At 41.7% G+C, this 18,387-nt stretch overlaps 1 protein-coding gene across 4 annotated transcripts in view; it reads left to right on the forward strand.

Annotated features, from left to right (window-relative positions):
• znf217 (zinc finger protein 217) overlaps positions 1 to 18,387 on the forward strand; it is a 62,364-nt gene that overhangs the window by 24,432 nt on the left and 19,545 nt on the right. For 3 of the 4 annotated variants that reach the window (XM_041204332.1, XM_041204330.1, XM_041204331.1), the window contains one exon: positions 9,324 to 11,168. In XM_041204332.1, coding sequence (XP_041060266.1) covers positions 9,461 to 11,168 — 1,708 coding nt within the window. In that variant the 5' untranslated portion in view covers positions 9,324 to 9,460. Of the gene's footprint in view, positions 1 to 8,562; positions 8,679 to 9,323; positions 11,169 to 18,387 lie in introns of those variants that run through there. The other variant, XM_041204333.1, reaches the window with a different exon arrangement.

Raw genomic sequence — 18,387 nt, forward strand, 5'->3', positions numbered from 1 at the left:
ACCTGAAACATTAATTCTTATTTCTCAGCAGCTGCTGACTGAGCTGAGTATTTTCAGCATTTTCTGTTTTTATATCAAAATACCAATTCCTATCACTAGACAGATGGCAAATGTAGAATCAACTGCAGTTGCAATAAAAGATTGGAAGTGGGTTTAAGTCATCCACTGATAGTGTTAGAATTGTTTTTGTAAAAATGAGTATTTCTGAAAACCATACATGGCACATGTGATTGTTTTTTAGTGTTTGGGAAAGCTTGCTCAGTGTCAGTATTAGCAATGGTATGGAATAGTATTGTACAGGTAGGAATGCTTAGCACACAACCCATAGCTCTTATTTAGTATTCTGGTAGAATTGGGTGGATGTGGTTTTTTTTAGCCAGATACTAAATACACAACTCACAGAAGAACAGTGGCTTATTTTGAAACTTTAAGTGCAGCACCAGTATGTTGCAACAAAATAATAATGGGCTGTGTAGTAGAGTTGGCACAACTACAAGTACCACCTGCTGTACAAAGCACTTTGTGTGCAGCTAGGTTCCAACAGTACCAGCATAAATGAATCTATGATGTGTCATTAAAGAAATACTACAGTCAGCTCTCTCTCTTGTTCCCCCTGCCCCCCATCTCCCCAGCTTCACTCCACAGTAGTCATGTATTTCCACTGCAGCTTAGTACCCTGACCTGATTTGAAAATGAGCGTATTTGCTCTGCTCGCTTTTCCATCAGTAGTGTTGTATGTGTAACACTTGAAGCTTCAGTCTGCAGCACAGAAAATACCCCCAACCGAGACTCCTTGGGGCCATGAAGGTTGTGGTCTTTTGCAGTATGTAGGCAAAGATCACACACACCTCATCTCTTATTTTTGAAAGTGTCCTAATGAATGCAAGATGAAAAGCTTCGACATGTCTTTTCTTTCTCAGCAATATTTTAAAAATGTTAATTGAATATGTGGACAGAATTGTAGTAACCTATCTTTGTGGGTTATTTGACCAAATTGAATTAACTTAAAAACGTAACCATGCATGGAGATTCAAATTAGGGACTCATCCTGTTTCTGTATTTTTCTTTAATTACTACTGTACACCAACAGAAAAATACTAGTAATGGGATTAAAATTTAGGAAAATTTGGTAGGAAAAGAGTTTTTTTTAACAGTGAGACTAACGTTTACAACAGTAGTTACAAAATGGCTTCTGTAATGTTAACACACTTCCTTTGGTTAAATGCCATTATCCCGGGGAGGGCAGAGAGAATTGCAGAATGTCTAATATTCTCAGGCAAACTCCATTCATAAGCTGAAGACCACTTATTTGTAAATGTTTTGCGTTTCAGATTTTGTTTTTTAAACCTCACCTTTTATCCCTTTGATTTTGACCCCACTTTCTGTTCACACCAGCAGGAGAGGCCTGTCTTTTTTAATAATCAGACGTGGTTATGGTCAGGTTACAAAATTTCTGACCAACACATGCTGGAGGAGGTTTTTAAAAAAAACTTGTGTTTATATAAGGCCTTTCATGACTACTGGTCATCCCAAAGTGCTTTACAGCCAATGAAGTACTTTGAAATGTAGTCATTGTTGTAACATCTCCAACAAGAATCTAACCATCTCCCCATGATATTCAATGGCATTACCATTACTGAATCCCCCACTATCAACATCCTGGGGATATAATTGACTAGAAACTGAACTGGACCAGCCATGTAAATACTGCGGCTACAAAAGCAGGTCAGAGGCTGGGAATTCTGCAGTGACTACCTCACCTCCTGACTCCCCAAAGCCTGTCCACTACCAACAAGACACACGTCAGGAATATGATGAATATTCCCAATTGCCAAGTCCAGCTCCAACAACACTCGAAGCTCAGTATTATCCAGGACAAAGCAGCCCGCTTGATTGGTACCCCATCCACCATCTTAAACATTCACTCGCTCCACTACTGATGCACAGTTGCAACAGTGTGTACCATCTACAAGATGCATTGCAGCACCTTCCAAACCAGCAACCTCTGTGACCCAGAAGGACAGGCAGCAAATGTGTGGGAACACCTAGTTCCCCTCTTAAGCCACACAGCATCTTGATTTGGAACTATATCACCCTTCCATCATTGTGGTTGGATCAAAATCCTGGAACTCCCTTCCTAACAGCATTGTAGATGCACCTACACCACATGGACTGCAACAGTTCAAGAAAGTGGCACACCACCACCACTTCTGAAAGGCAGTTAGGATGGATAATAAATGGCGGCCGAGCCAATGACACCCACACCCTGTGAAAGAATGAGGGGGAAAAAAACGTAGCAAGTGCTCATAAACAGCACCATGATAAAGATCTTATAAACTGTTTCTTTTGATGCTAATTGATGGAAAACTATTGGCCAGGATAATTCCCCTGCTTTTCAAAATATTGCCTTGGGATCCTTTGGCAGACAGGGCCTTGTTTAAAGATCTCATCTGAAAGGTAGCGCCTCAAATGCACTGCATGCTTTCAGTACTGCACTGGAGTGTCAGTCTTGATTTTTGTGCTCTAGCCCTGGACCCACTACCTTGTGATTCAGAGGCCGGAGTGCTACCAGCTGAGCCACAGCTGACATCACCAATTTTTCATATTCAATAGTTGTGTAGTTCTCTTAGTACTTAATGGAATCTGCAGGAAATCAATGGCCTACGGCTATTATTCATGGTTACAAAGGAAATCCATGAACACTTTGCATTCTTTAGAGGAGAGGATAGAATGGCAGAGAAAAGGGATTTTTTTTTTGAGGCAGTTGTTACTGAGGAACTGAAGTTGAATTATTATCCTTGCTCTCCAGAATCATTCTAGAATTGTGTGGTTTTGGCAGAAAACATATGCCCAGTAAAGCTTCATGTGTCAGAACCAGATCTGACTAGACCAGTTGTCTGCATAATACTCAAATTGGCATCCATTAGCCTTGAGTGTGGGTGGGGCGGAGTAGCATAGGATGATAAACTAATGGGATGGGAGATTAGTTCAACTGGGCGCAAAGGCATCCAATGTGGATGAGGGAGTAGTTGAACAAATAAACAGCAGTAGAGATGTTCTGGAAAATAGAGCGCCAAAGGCTTGGCAGTTCCAGGCTTGAAAGTGTTATAAGCTGCAGGGGAGTTTTCTTCTTTCTGGGATAAATGCAAGTAGTGACTTGTAGTAGGTGATGGTCTTGTTTCAGTCACGATCGTTGAAAAGGTATATGAAAAAGAATCCTTTGACAATTATAATCAGGGTGACCAACCATCCTGTATTTTCTAGGATTGTCCAGTAATTTGGCCTTTTGTTCCACATCCTGGCTCATGCCTTCCTGGGATGCGTAATTGCTCTGCAATTATTCTTCTGCATCTGCTTGTGCATGTGTTGGCTCCGCAAGTGCTTTGATTTGTGCTTGGGGTTTTTCAGCTGCGGAGCTCGTGGTAGGTTGTACAGGTTTTCCAGCATCACCCTTGTCCCTTAATTTATTCCCAAAGAGTTGGTCACCACCTTGGTTATAGTACCCAACACTGCATGCAAGTAGATGCTGAAATCCTTTTGCTTTGCATCGCCATGGATAGATTTCACAAAATAATTCTGGTTTTTGGGTTTTTAGCTAAACATAATCTTTATGGGCAGTATATTACACTTGGCGTTCGGGAGCACGCCCAAGCGTAAAATGACACATGATGATGTCGGACATGCGTTCCAACATCATTGCGCAGTCTCACGATATTTTGTTTGGTGAGTGGGTGCTGGAGTCAGCTGCGCACCCACCGACAATTAAAAGGCCTTTAAGAAGCACATTAAATTCAAATTTACACTGCCCGTCCAACCTAACAGTTGGTGGGCAGGTGAAAAGGCCGAGTGGCCTTTAAGCTTTTTAGGAAACCTCATCCATGGGCAGGATGAGATTTCCTAAAGCAAATAAACATCAAAGATTTTTGAATTGAAAACATGTCCCAGCTCATGTGACAGAGTCACATGAGGGGGCATGTTTTAATGACTATTTTATTTACTCTTTTTTTAATATAAACAGCACTTCATCTCCTTGAGGCAGCTCTGTGCCTCAGGGAAATTGAAGCATTTTTTCACGTGTAAAAATTGCACTAGACTCACTCGCCCTTACCACACAGGCAGCCTTAATTGGCCCATCCAGTGTAAAATTGCGGTGCAGAGCTGATCACAAACAGCGATCGGCTTCCCAGCCGCCCCTGCTGAGCACCCCCGCCAAGGGCAAAGTCCTGCCCCTTGTATTTACATCCAACAGTTACATCGTCAATTACTGAAGGAAACTGATATTTTTCTAAATTTCAATGTTTACATTACTCTACTCTTCTCGATCAAATGGATTTACACTCATTGCTCTCAGGATATTTACATTGCCCCTGGTTATTTCTCGGCTATAGTTAACTATAGCATATGGGCAATGACAGGAGTTTTTTAAATTTAGAAAAGTTATAAAAACGATAATTTTTCCAGCTTCAGTGGAATGATCAGGTTGGGAGCTGAAATTGTGGGATGGAGTGAACACTGAAAAACCAGTTAATCCCAAAATAATGATCTTCGGTGTAGAATTTTATTACAGTGCTACCAAGTGGCAATATTTTGAGAAATGGAAGTGGCCAGACATTATTTTTGTTCTGTTTTATTTTCTGGTCTTGGAGACGACCTCTTGAGGTGGGGTCCTTTTTAACTGTAAGTTAACAATTTGATTTTGAGACTTTTTTTGCATACGCCTTGAGGGTGGGTGGTTGGGGGAGAGGAAGCATGAGGTGGAAATGGAGATGGCGATGTGGGTGAAGATGACGTTCCCTCTAATTTGTGGCGTACACAGGCAATTTGTTTCAAGTGCACGGTCCCTTTAAATGTTTTTGCGTGACCGTGGCACGTGCTATTTCAAGGAGCTGGCTCATACGCGGCCTGGGTGGGAGACTTTTGGGTTGCTGTGTGCCTGCATAGCTTGAGGGGAATGTCAGTCAAGGTATCGTGTTGAAGTCAGAACTGGGAATAGCCAGGGAGACGGGAGGAGCTGAGTGGATAGCCTCAATTTTGTGAATGCAGGCATTAGTTCCTCAGAACTGGCACCTTCTTAAAGTGGGAGTTGCGGAGTGCGTTCAGGAGGTGAAAATGAGCCTGAGCATTTCGCCTGCTGTCTGGAATTAATGGGATGATTTAGTTGCAGAGGGCAAAGCAGGACTGTATGCATCTTAGGGTGGTCCGGCCGGTGAGTAGTCAGTGAAGTTTTGAAATTTTCTTAAGTTTGTATGTGTGTAAAGTAATCTGTGTGTGGTGGTGGGGGAAGAAAATAAAAACTATTACATTGGCAATGAAGCCTGTAGACAGACAGCAAACCTTAACCTTATCGAGATATTTCAGATATTTTATTGAGTTCTTTAGTAGTGCTACAAAGAAACTGAGAATTGCGTATTTCCCCAGATTCAGTTGTTAATCTGAGTGCCCTCCAGTAAATCAATCCTTTGGTAGAAATACGGTCTTAACTCAATATTTGCTGTTCGATTCAAAGGCAAAACTGGAGAACCCAGAAGTGGGATAGTAAAGGGCAATGGCTTACATTTTAAGAAATTTTGATATGTATTTTAGCCTCTGAGTTACAGTTGGCCCTAATGTCAATTGTATAAATATCCAGAAAATGTTGTATTCCAATTATCAGACTGGAAACTCAGCCTGCCTTTTCTAGCAGTAGCTGCAGTGAAACATTGGGCTGGATTTTGCAGTCAGTGGCACCAACCTTCATTACACTTAGTTTCTGTAGGTCTTTACACTCGAACTTGTTATTGGAAAACACAGGAAACTCTCCAGGAGACCTGGGATCTCTGAATAGGGTAAGCAACTGTGCATCTCCTTAACAAGTCAGATTGAAGCATTGTTAATGAGCAATGCAGAATCTGAACCAAGAAGTGTAAGTTAAGCATATTTAATTCGCCATCACATCATGTGAGAGAATTGAAAGTGAGGGAAAGAAAGATGGCATGAAGAGAGTTAAAAGACAAATATTTCTATTTTTTTAAACTATCTAACAATTAAAAGCTGAAAGAATGAGACTCCATGGCCCAAATCTTCGGTATCCAGATTGTCTGAGATTGGATGCAAGTTGAAGATGTGTGTTGGGACCCTGCTGAAGGCCTGACAGACATGTGCGCGCATGTTGAAATTGCCTCAGAAGTTCAGACTTCTGATGGGCTGATTTCTGCTGCCCGTGTCAGTGTCAGAGACTTGGGCCAGATATGCGAGACTTACATAAGAGCAGAACATAAGAACTAGGAGCAGGAGTAGGTAATTCAGCCCCCCGAGCCTGTCCTGCCATTCATTACGATCATGGCTGATTTCATTTCGGCCTCAACTCCAATTTCCGGCCCTCTCCTCATAACCTTTCAACCCATTACTAATTAAAAATCTGTCTATCTCCTCAAATTTATTCAGCGTCCCGGCATCCACTGCACTGAGGTAGTGAATTCCACAGATTCACGACCCTTTGGAAAAAGTACCTCTTCCTCACTTCTGATTTAAATCTACCACCCCTTAGCCTAAAACTATGGCCTCTCGTTCTAGAATGCCCCAGAAGGGGAAACATCCGCTCCACGTCTACTTTGTTTATCCCCTTTAGCATCTTATACCTCAATTAGATCTCCTCTCATCCTTCTAAACTCTAGCGAGTATAGGCCTAAACTGCATAAATAACCTCACACTTATCCACATTAAACTCCATCTGCCAAATTTTGTCCCATTCACCTAACCTGTCCATAACCATTTGTAAGTTTTTTATTTCTTCATTGCAACTTACTTTCCCACCTATTTTGGTGTCATTTGCAAATTTAGCTATAGTACCTTCTATCCCTGAATCCAAGTCATTAATATACATTGTAAATAGTTGAGGCCCAAGAACCGAACCCTGTGGCACCCCACTAGTTACAGCTTGCCATCCAGAAAAAGATCTATATATCCTGACTCTCTGCTTTCTGTTGGTTAGCCAATCCTCCATCCAAGCTAACATATTATCCCTAACTCCGTGTAATCTTATTTTGTGTATTAATCTTTTGTGCGGCACCTTATCAAAGGCCTTCTGGAAGTCCAGATATAGTACATCTACAGGATCCCTTTTGCTTGTCACATCTTCAAAGAACACTAGCAAATTAGTCCAACACTATTTACTCTTCATAAAACCACGCTGACTCTGATGGATTGCATTTTACCTTTCCAAACGCCCCATTACTACTTCCTTAATAATGGATTCCAACAATTTCCCAATGACAGACGTTAAACTAACTGGTCTATAGTTTCCTACTTTATGCTTCCCCTGCTTTTTGAATAAGGGCGTTATATTAGCATTTTTCCAATCCACTGGAACCTTTCCAGAATCCAGGGAATTTTGGAATATTATAGCCAATGCATCCACTATCTCCACTGCCACTTCCTTTAAGGCCCTGAGATGTAGGCCATCAGGTCCTGGGGACTTGTCACCCTTTAATCCCAACAGTTTGCTCAGTACTTTTTCTCTAGTGATGGTGATAGTTCTAAGTTCCTTCTTCTCTATACCCTCTGCACTACCCGTTACTATTGGGGAGGTACTAGTGTTCTCCACCGTGAAAACTGAGGAAAAATATTGATTAAGTGTCTCTGCCATTTCTGCATTCCCCACTATTAACTCTCCAATCTCACCCTCCAAGGGACCAACATTCACTTTGAATACTCTCTTTCCTTTTATATACTTGTAGAAGCTTTTGGCATCAGTTTTTACATTTTGCGCTAGTTCTCTTTCATAATTTACCATTTCTTTTTTTTTTAGTAACCCTTTGTTGATCTTTGAAAGTTTCTCAATCTTCCAGTCTGCCTTAGTTTTTGCCTTTATGTTATCTTTAACTTCCTTGTGAGCCATGGATGCTTTTTCCCCTTCTTACCATCTTTCTTCCTCTTTGGAATATATTTCACTTGGGAGGATACCAGGAAACTTCCCTGGAAATGTTATACTAACTTGGTGATTAGCCAGTGTAACTGATCTGAGGACCACAACTGAACCCCTGCCACAATCCCGTTCCCCTCCAACCCCAAACTACCTTACCCACTCACTCACTGAAAGATTTGAGACCTTTAAAGACTTACCTGAATATGACAACTACTGTCGTGAAAGAGAGGCAGTGTCCTGTCTTTTCTTGCACTCGGGTTCTCTCTCTTGCAACGCTCTCGCGCTTGCTCTCTCAGTAACTTCATATATTCCATGTGTGTTGACTGGAGAATCTCTTGGTGAGGTACTGATATGGAATTCCAGACCTTGGCAGCTGAGGGAACAGTCACCAATGCTGGAGCAATTAAAAAGAAGGGATGCTCAAGAAACCAGAATTTAGATGAGTGCAGTTAATCTTGGTGCTGGAGGAGCATGCAGAGCTGAGAGCAAGGCCATGGAGGGATTTGAAAACGAGGATGAAAGTCTCAAAACGTAGGCATTGCTTAACTGCCCTCGCAGAGCGACAGTAGCTTGCAAAGGTGATGGGTGAATGGGACTTGATGTAAGTTAGGACACAGCAGCAGACTTTTGGGTGACCTCCAGTTTACAGGGAGTAGAATGTGGGAAGTCATCCAGGAGTGCTTGGGGTTGTCAAGCCTTGAAGTAACAAAAGTACAGTATTGATGAGGATTTCGGCAGCAGACGAGCAGAGACTGAGTTGGACGATCGTTACCAGGTAGAACTTGGCCTAAGTGATGGTGTGGGTATGTGGCCGGAAGTGCAGTTTGAGGTCAAATTTGATACCAAGGCCGCAAGCAGTCTGGTTCAATCTGAGACTTTTGCCTGGGAGAGAGATGAAATCAGGAGACAGGGAGCAGAATTGTAGCAGATGGCATCCTCCTAATTTCCAAGTTTAACTACACGTGCGTGGTTACCCATGGACTTCCGCTTGAATAACAGCCAAGCACTGATAGCTTTTTGCCATGGAAATAGTGGTGAGCTTAAACTGATGAGTCCAAAGTAAAAATGGAGGCAGACACCCAGGTCTCCAATTTAGCAGAAACAAATGTGTATAGAAGTGAATGTTTACTCGGTTTCAAGCTGGACAGTTTTCAATAAAACCTGCTAAAGAGTAACTCCCCCTGGGTTTCTGATTTTCTTATTGTTCTTTATGTCCCTGACGTTTGCGCTGCTTTGCAGTGTGAAGCAGTTATACATTTTTGTGCAGAGTATCTTTATGAATTTAGAACTTTATTTCATTCAGTTATTTTTGGCACCTAAGCATAATGTTTAAACAATTTTTGTTTGTTGTATAATATTAATGAGTTAAATAGTGACATTTTTAATCTTATTTTGAATGCTCTGTGTATTTTGCTTTCAGCAATTGAAACCCCTGCATCTGTAAGCAAAAGGACACAAGGAAAGCAAGCTTTTGAGATTGAATTTGAAATTCTAAAGCTTTGTTGTCTCAAATAATGTGATGAGAATACAATATCAAGAACAGCTGAAGAAGAGCTTATGCCTTGGTTTACTGACCAGCCTACTCATGAATTTGTGATGAAATCTACTGAAAGCACGATAATGAAAACATCTGAGGATGTCAGAGATGATGTGAACTTAACACTTGGTGATGCGAAAAATTCTCTTGAACACCATTGTTCAATTTGTGACCAATATTTTCCTTTCGGTAGTCTTTTAACACAACATATGCACATGCATACAAATGAAAAGCATCCATTTTGTGACCATAGAACTTCCCAGAAAGCAAATTTGAAAATTCATCTTCAAAAGCACAAAGTAGACCATTTGCAGCAGGGTAGAAAAAGTGGAAGAAATAAAGCTAATCTGTCGCCTACAAGCTTTGAAATCCCAAATACTTTGTCGAACAGCGTCTGTCTTAATGACATTGAAATGAATGAGGCTGATGTTAAGCCAGTAAATGGTGTTGCTTTGCCCCTGGATGGTTTGGAAGGAAATGTTGCAGTCCAAGCTGAAGAATGTCCACCTCTGCCTTGTATGTTTTGTAATAAGGGCTTTCAACACTCTGAAGAACTCCGTCATCATGTAGTGATACAGCACAGACCCACGCTATGTGAGCCCGCGGTCCTCCGAGTGGAGGAGGGGTTGAGTCCTATTGTTGAGGCACACATTACTGTAAGCTCTCCAGAACAGGAGGCAAATGATGAAAATGAAGATGGTGAACTCAGCTGTAAAGTGTGTGGACTTACCTGTGAGAGTGCTTTGAGTCTGGAGACACACATGAGGAAGCACAAGGATTCGTTTACCTATGGTTGTAATGTATGTGGCCGACGTTTTAAGGAACCCTGGTTTCTGAAAAACCACAGTCGAACACATTTAAGTAAAGCTAGGGGAAAATCTCAGCAGGATTTAGAAGGCCCTGCAACCATCAACAACGTTGCTATGCAGGAACCATTTTCAGGAAATGTTGTCTCTCCTTATAAAATGTGCATGGTTTGTGGATTTCTTTTCCCTAATAAAGACAGCTTGAAGGAACATAGTAAAGTCCACAACAAAGATCTGCCTGATGACGATAGACTGGTTGATTACTCTTTAAATCCAGAAGTTGCAGTATCGCAGGGAGCATTCCTGCAAATGCTAAATTTAAGTCCCTTCTTGTCACAAAGTTGTAACAAACCTGTGAAGCTGGGAAAATGGATACCTGAACTTGACCCCTTCAATACATACCAAGCTTGGCAGCTGGCCACTAAGGGAAAAGTGGCAGTTGGCCGAGAGAATGTGAAAGATCCAGGGCATATAGCAAACTCTGAGAATGAAGAGGAGCCCTCTGACAAAGAGGATTCTAATGAACATTGGGCCACTGACAAAAGCAATAATGGTCCTACCTTGGAGAACCTCGAAAAATCTAAAATCAAAAACAGCAGTTTAGGCCAGAATGGACCACCTGCTATGGGCGATGTGGACATTGACCCCAAATTGACTCAGAACAAAATTAAACCGACCAACTGCACAATGTGTGGTAAGATATTTAGAACCTACCACCAGTTAGTGCTCCACTCCAGAGTACACAGGAAAGGCAGGAAAAGTGTAGAGAATCCTCCAATTTCTGTTGATGGCGGTGAAGCTGGCACTCAATCCATTGACTCTGTTACAGCAATTGAAGACCGTAGTCCAGGAACTGACAAACCTGAGGATGGTTCTGAAGAGGGCTCAGAAGATGGAGTTCTTGGAGAAGGACTTGCATCAGGTAGGAAGGTTATAAAACTGTTTGGATGCTTGGATCTAAAGTTCTATTAAATTTCTTGTTAATTCTCATTTTTCACAATTTGAAAGCCCCTGGTAGGTCCCTAATGTCTTGGATAAGAATCTGCAAACTTCTGCCACAGTATCTCGCTGTAAGATAGAGCCCAAATTTTCGGTGACCCTGTGGTCAGATGCAGGAATGTTTCACAAAATGGAGCAGTCTCCCAAGTTCTGTAAGTTTTAAAGTGATAAGCTGAGAAAGAAATAGTTTCTTACTAAAATGTGCATTCGGATTTTTCCCAATTAAATGGGTAGTGGTTACAATTATGCATGAAGCTTAAGTTGTATTTTTATAAATAAGAGGCAAGTTTATTGAGCTACAATATTTAAGACTTTTTTGTGATTTATTACTATTCATTTCAAATTTACATAACAGGTAATTGCAGTGGAATATATTGTCATAAGACTGTTATATTTTGTTTCATTTAAACACTTTTTTTGTGTTATTGACTTAGCAATACAGCATTCTTCTAATATATGTAAGTGATTAAAAGCAGCTTTGTTTATAAATCATATCATGTATCCCATTACAGGTTTTACTTGGGTTTTTCCATGTCTGAGGAAGGGCCCAAGCCATTCAATTCAAATCCATTTTGTGGGATTTGACCAAATGTGTGTTCTGAATTTGAGGCTATTTAAATATGTTTGGTCCTGTGGACCTTTATCGAGCTGTATTGCTTAAATGAGCGAAAATTTCTTCCATAGGTGGAGGGAAGGAAGATAACACCTTATGTAAGATTTTGCACAGCAGTTGCAAACTTTTTTTTTTGCCCTACACAACGGAGTAGCTCAATTCCCCCCAAAAAATGCATTCCTTTTATGCTATTTTTAATAAATTCCAAACCCATCCAAAGTCAAAGTCAAACTCTTGTGTTATTCCGATGCCTTTGAAATATGAAACATCGCTTGAAATAAACTGAATGTGTTCTGTTTTATGCTATAGGCATGCTACAAATTTACCTTGACACAAGCAAGTGAAAGCCCCCTCTCTATGCAAGAACTCATGAATATACATTCAAACACAAGCCAACAATATCTAATGCAAAAAGTAAATTAACTTTCAAAAAACATAATGGACATGAAATTGGGATTGCTTGCACCTGTTTTTTGGGGTGCCATAAGCACCCTTCGACCTTCAAAATGGCATCCAAGGCACATTCACAGACTTTGGGGTGAATAGCCCCAGAAGACGTATTGTTGCACACAATGGATAGCTGCTGGAAGTATACAGAGCAAGCAGATTGTGGCATCATACTGATTTGATGTCAACTGTGCCATTGTGGGTTTCAACACTCCAGCTAACCCTCTCCTCTCTTAATCTTGTTGAATATGTGTTTATCAGGAGGCAGGACTCCCTCTACCCCACCAGCAGTATTTAAAGGGGTCATCAGTTACTTACAGGTTAATTGCTCATTGATTTCTTCTGGCTGCTGCTTTGATTCCACAAGTGTTTGATAATTTGTGTTTCAAGTTGCAGAAGTCTACAGGAAATGGTCAGGCAGGTGTTGAAGGAGTTTTTAATTGACTTCATGACTTCTACACAAACACACCAGTTGCTCTCATATATGGGTATGCTAGTAGGCATGGACGAAATGAATAGTGGCTGCACAGAGCAAGCCGAGTTGCTGGAAGAGGGAGGGGAAGGGCTCTCAGAAGGAGCAAACATCTTCCCAGCTCTTTATGAACAGACCTGCTGAGTTTTTCCAGGTATTTTTGTTTTTGTTCTAGATGTCCAGCATCTGCAGTATTTTGCTTTTATCTTCCCAGCATGTTCAGGAAGCAGTTTTCTGATCTGATCTGAAACATCTGCACTTCACTAAAGAGGTCCTCCCTGAAATCTACCATCTGCTGTTTCCACATGTGCAACCTCAGCAGGGCTAAGGTTGCATTGCCACTGGCTGCCAAGTTGCCTCTGGCAATGAGCTCTAATATATCTATCTCCTCCAGGTTCGAGTTAGAGATATTTGCAATAGCCTGCAGCTTGCCTACCACTTGCATAAGGAAGGTCACTAATGCTCTCTATTCAAAAAGTGTTGACTATATTTCACTCTTTTCCCAGAGAGTAGCAGGTGGAGTAAGCACATGGCTTTGCCAGGATTGCAGTCTTTGCTATGATGCAGGTTGTCATAGATTGCGTGCACAGTGCTCTATGGGCAGTGCATGTCAACTCTTGCTCTCTATAGGAACTGAAAAGGATTCGGCTTCCTCAGTGTCCAGCTGATTTGTTCCCATACGCAGCACATCGTGCAGGTCAAAGTCCATCCTGTTGTCTTTATTCTGTGACAGTCTACTGTGTCAGCTGCATTTGAGCAACCATGGTAAATCAGAGCTTATTGTCCAGTAGCCATCCTATCAGCTGACTATATGGCTGATTGTGTGCAGCATGCATACATGAAATATGATAAAGAAGACCATTGGTGTGCAATAACACTTCCACTGCCGAGGCTGCTCTAGAAGGAGTCCTACGGTACACTGCAGAGCAGCTATTAAGAATTATGGCGGTCTGCTGTAAGTTGCACAAACTCCCCATTGAGTGGATAATCCTCATCACTAGCTATATGGTGAGCCGTTGAGGGAAGGGACGCAACCTGCACAGCGACTTTTTGCCCATGCTGTTCATAAAGAGCTCATTCATTCAAGAGTGATATCAGTAACCACAAACCCAATTTTCATTCACCAGCAGTTCCACGCCTTAACTTGCCTTCTCAATTCCACCACAGCATTGGCTTGGCCACAATGCAAAAGTAAAAGCGAGCACAAAATAAAAATCGCAAAGCAAATTTATGAATTGAACCATGCCATATGCCATACAAAAATCAACAATCAACCAATGTGCCTATCTTTTGTGTACCTTTTTGCCTTTCATGGTTTTGCTATGCAGTACTAGCCCACTGTTTGCAGTGTGGCTGGGTGGAGGCCGCAGGTGGCCTTAAACAGGGCAACCTCGAGTAGCTCCAGACCCAGAAGGCACAGCTTCAGACTACAACGTTTTTAAAATTCATTTATGGGATGTGGGTGTCGCTGGCTAGGCCAGCATTTCTTGCCCATCCCTAATTGCCCTTGAGAAGGTGTTGGTGAGCTGCTGCCTTGAACTGCTGTAGTCCAGGTGGTGTAGGTACAACCACAGTGCTGTTAGGAAGGGAGTTCCAGGATTTTGACCAAGTGACAGTGAAGGAATGACGATATACTTCCAGGTCAAGATGTTGAGTGGCTTGGAGGGGAACTTCCCATCTTGGAGGGAGTGTTCCCATCTATCTACTGCCTTTGTCCATCTAGATGGTAGTGGTAGTGGTAGTGGGTTTGGAAGGTGCTGTCGAAGGAGCCTTTGTGAATTCCTGCAATGCATCTTGTAGATGGTACACACTGCTGCTACTGTGCATCGGTGGTGGAGGGAGTGAATGTTTGTGTGGATGGAGTGCCAATCAAGCAGGCTGCTTTGTCCTGGATGGTGTCAAGCTTCTGTAGTGTTGTTGGAGCTGCACTCATCCAGGCAAGTGGAGAGCATTCTATCACACTCCTGACTTGTGCCTTGTAGATGGTGGACAGGCTTTGGGGAGTCAGGTAAGTTACTCACTGCAGGATTCCTGGCCTCTGACCTGCTCTTGTAGCCACAGTATTTATGTGGCTAGTCCAGTTCAGTTTCTGGCCAATAGTAACCCCCAGGATGTTGATAGTGGGGGATTCAGTGATGGTAATGCCATTGAATGTCATGGGGCGATGTTTGGATTCTCTCTTGTTGGAGATGGTCATTGCCTGGCACTTGTGTAGCACAAATGTTACTTGCCAATTGTCAGCCCAAGCCTGGATATTGTCCATGTCTTGCTGCATCTGGACATGGACTGCTTCAGTATCTGAGTAGTTGCGAATGGTGCAACTACATTGTGCAATCATCAGCGAACATCCCCACTTCTGGCCTTAGGATGGAAAGCGTGTCATTGATGAAGCATCTGAAGATGGTTGGGCCTGGTTGGCAGCGGTATGAACAGACTGGCTGATAGACAACAGCCGGGGTTTTTGCTGGAGTATCAGGGATGGGAAGATAAATGGTGTCTTTGTGCACACTGTAGGTTCAAACTTCATTGAGCTACTGCTGCCTCCATGGGTGTAAGAATTATGCAGATATGCATTGGGTTACTTTGGTTGTGCAACACTTCTGTGTTTTCCTCGCAGGAGAGGGGAAAGTGTGTCTGGTGAGCGTGGTACAATGTTATGTGGGTGATGTGTTACTGCCATAGTTGAGTAGCTGGCATTGTCTGCAGGCTGTGACATGTGGCTGTGAGGCTTGCAGTAGTGCTAAGTGTGTTAGTATGAGGTGAAGCACATGCATTTTATGTACAGGTTATAATTGATATTGTTAGTGGGCGAGGTAAGGAGTGGTGATGAATTCAGCAACGTCTGAGGCTGGTGGTGTAGTTGGTAGGTTATGGCATTTGAAGATGCATTCACTGACAACCGCTAGTGTGAGGTCATTGAACTTATTGCCGTACTGCATCCAGGCCCTCTGGGCTAGACTCCTGGCACTAACTTCCATGATTATCTGCTTCCACTACTTTCTGAGTGACTCCCGGCCTGCAGACACAGAATACCCCTCTTATTCTCACGATTACAGCTCATCCCTCTAATATTCATGTCACAAAACCTTGGAGGCTGCTGGCTCCTACATAATGCCATTATTTAATGTTTCTCAGGTGCGATTTGCTTCCAGCACCTGCTCCAGCTACAAACGGACCTGTCCTTTAAGCAGTCTTAGCCATTCATATTATTGACTCCCTTCTCGTATGTCTGCAATTCAAGCAGCCTAGTTCTCACTGGCTAGATGCTGAAGTAAGTGAAGTGAGCAGAAAGTTGGTGTTCTACCTGTGCAGCCACTAGGAATGGGTTAATTATGCATTGAAAAACGACCTAGGGAAATTGCAGGGACTATTGGATTTAACCCCCCCCCCCACCCCCCCAATATAACTATTTGTTGGACATGTATGACTCGTAAGGAGATGTGAATTATGGAGATGTGCGTGTCTATGGTATAACTTTCTAGTGGACTATTTTACCTGCCTGCAACATGGGGTTGGTGTATTGCTTATTTAATATCAAATCTATGATATAGACAGAAGGGTTTTCTATATGGTACGTACTGGAGAAACGCTATTGAATAACCGATTCAGAGCTATGCAAGAAGTCTTTTATAACTGGTTGTTTTCATCTCTTGCCAGTGAAGGAATAATTTCATTTCATAATAGAAGTTGTGGTGTAATTGAGATACTTCTGGTTGAAGGGCTACTGTATGAGCTGCTGTGCTTAACTCTGAGAAAACAATTTTCATGTTTTGAAGCTGGAAGCTAATTATGGCCATGTGACAGCATCAATTCAATGAAATGTGATCACCTTCCCATGTGTTTACAGTACCTTTTTTATATAAAAAAAACCTGCCTGACAATGTTAAACAATGCAACTACTTCAAACTGGACAACGATCCCTTGTTTTATGTGGGTATGGATTGGGTAATTAATTCTAAGTTTAATGTACAGAGGCCTGAAATGCTTTGTTTGACATGACTTTTTAGTGGTGCAGTGAAAGGGTTGAAATTAATTTCAATCAGTAGTTTGAATTTGGAACTGCCTTGAGCCTTCTTGCAGTGACTGATGAAACTGACCAACTTATTACTCAAATATTCAGGCCCATGACTCTGAAAGCAGTTTTACTGGTTTTGGCTACTGAGAATGGTGTGGAGATGATGTTTCCTTTTGTGGGAGAATCTAGAACTGGGCTCACTGATTAAAAATAAGGGGTTGCCCGTTTAAAACGGGGATGAGGTGAATTTTTTTCCTTTTGAGGGTCATGAGTCTTTGAAACTCTTCCTGAAAAGGCGGTGGAAGCAGTCTTTGAATATTTTTAAGGCAGAGGTGGATAGATTCTTTGTCACCCCTTTGCTTATTGGGAGTAAGTGGATGCAGATTTGAGGTTACTATCAGATCAGCCATGATCTTATTAAAGGGAGGAGCAGGCTTGAGGGGCTGAATGGCCTTCTGCTCCTTGATCGTACGCTCCTTTTTAATGGTTTTGTAGAATGTTCTGAAGATAGATGAGGGTAAACTGATGTTTTTTTCCCTTCATCTTAAAGATGCACACACTGGGGTTTTTAAAAATGCCTTGTGTATATTTTGTACTTTATTCCTATGAAGGCAGTCACTTCAAACGTCACCTACTATGTGACTTACAGACTAGTATTTGCCTGTGCTGCTGCAAGGAAGTTGATCTAATGGATTTTCAAAATTCAACTGCCTGTCATAAAGATAAGCAGTAATTTTAAAATTAAGCAATGCACTGTCTTGACTCATTCTTTTCATATTTCCTAATTTTCATTATGGATAACTAGCTAGTTTTTATTAGTTAACTACATATTCATTGTCAGATTGATATTACAGTAGAATTGCACCATCTAGTGCTCTGCTATTTTATTACAATAAAAGCATTTTCCTTTTTACTAAATTACTAATACCCCAGAAATACATGTGACATTACAGTGTGCATGTGATAAAATGACCTTCAGCTGAATAAAAGTCTGGCTATGACTAATTACTGAGATGACTGTGCTACTGTGAATAGACTATTCTGATAACTTTTTTAAAAAAAAATCACATTAGCATGTGTAGGATTGTGAAGAATGACATTGAATATCATGAGAAAACTGCAGATCGTAGGAAAATTACCATATTTGGTACTAATCACCCCTTTCTATCTTCCTTCCTTACCCCAATTTGGACTCATTACCTTCTGTGATCAGGACTTGCTGCACAGTGTAAAATTAAATTTAAGGTATGCACAGAATCAGGACTGCCTCGGTTCCCTGGAACTTCATCCCAGTTGAGACCCTCTAACCCTCACCACCTCAACCCCTAAACTCCATCCATGCCAACTCACGCACCTCCACATCAGGGTCCTGCCACCAATTTGGAAAGAAATTGGCCCAGTAGTCAATCTTAAGCCTCATCGGCTTATTCTGACATTTGAGAATCTTATCATGGCCTTGGAATTTCTGCCTTAACTTCATGCAGCCATCTTTTTATATAAAAAGGTCATGTATGCATGTGAGAACATTATATGTACATGGTCCAAGATGTTAGTGTCCACACACTGTTCCATTATTTTGCTCCTTTCTTTTAACT

Source organism: Carcharodon carcharias, chromosome 14 (assembly GCF_017639515.1).
Source record: "Carcharodon carcharias isolate sCarCar2 chromosome 14, sCarCar2.pri, whole genome shotgun sequence".
In the NCBI taxonomy this organism is placed as follows: domain Eukaryota; kingdom Metazoa; phylum Chordata; class Chondrichthyes; order Lamniformes; family Lamnidae; genus Carcharodon; species Carcharodon carcharias.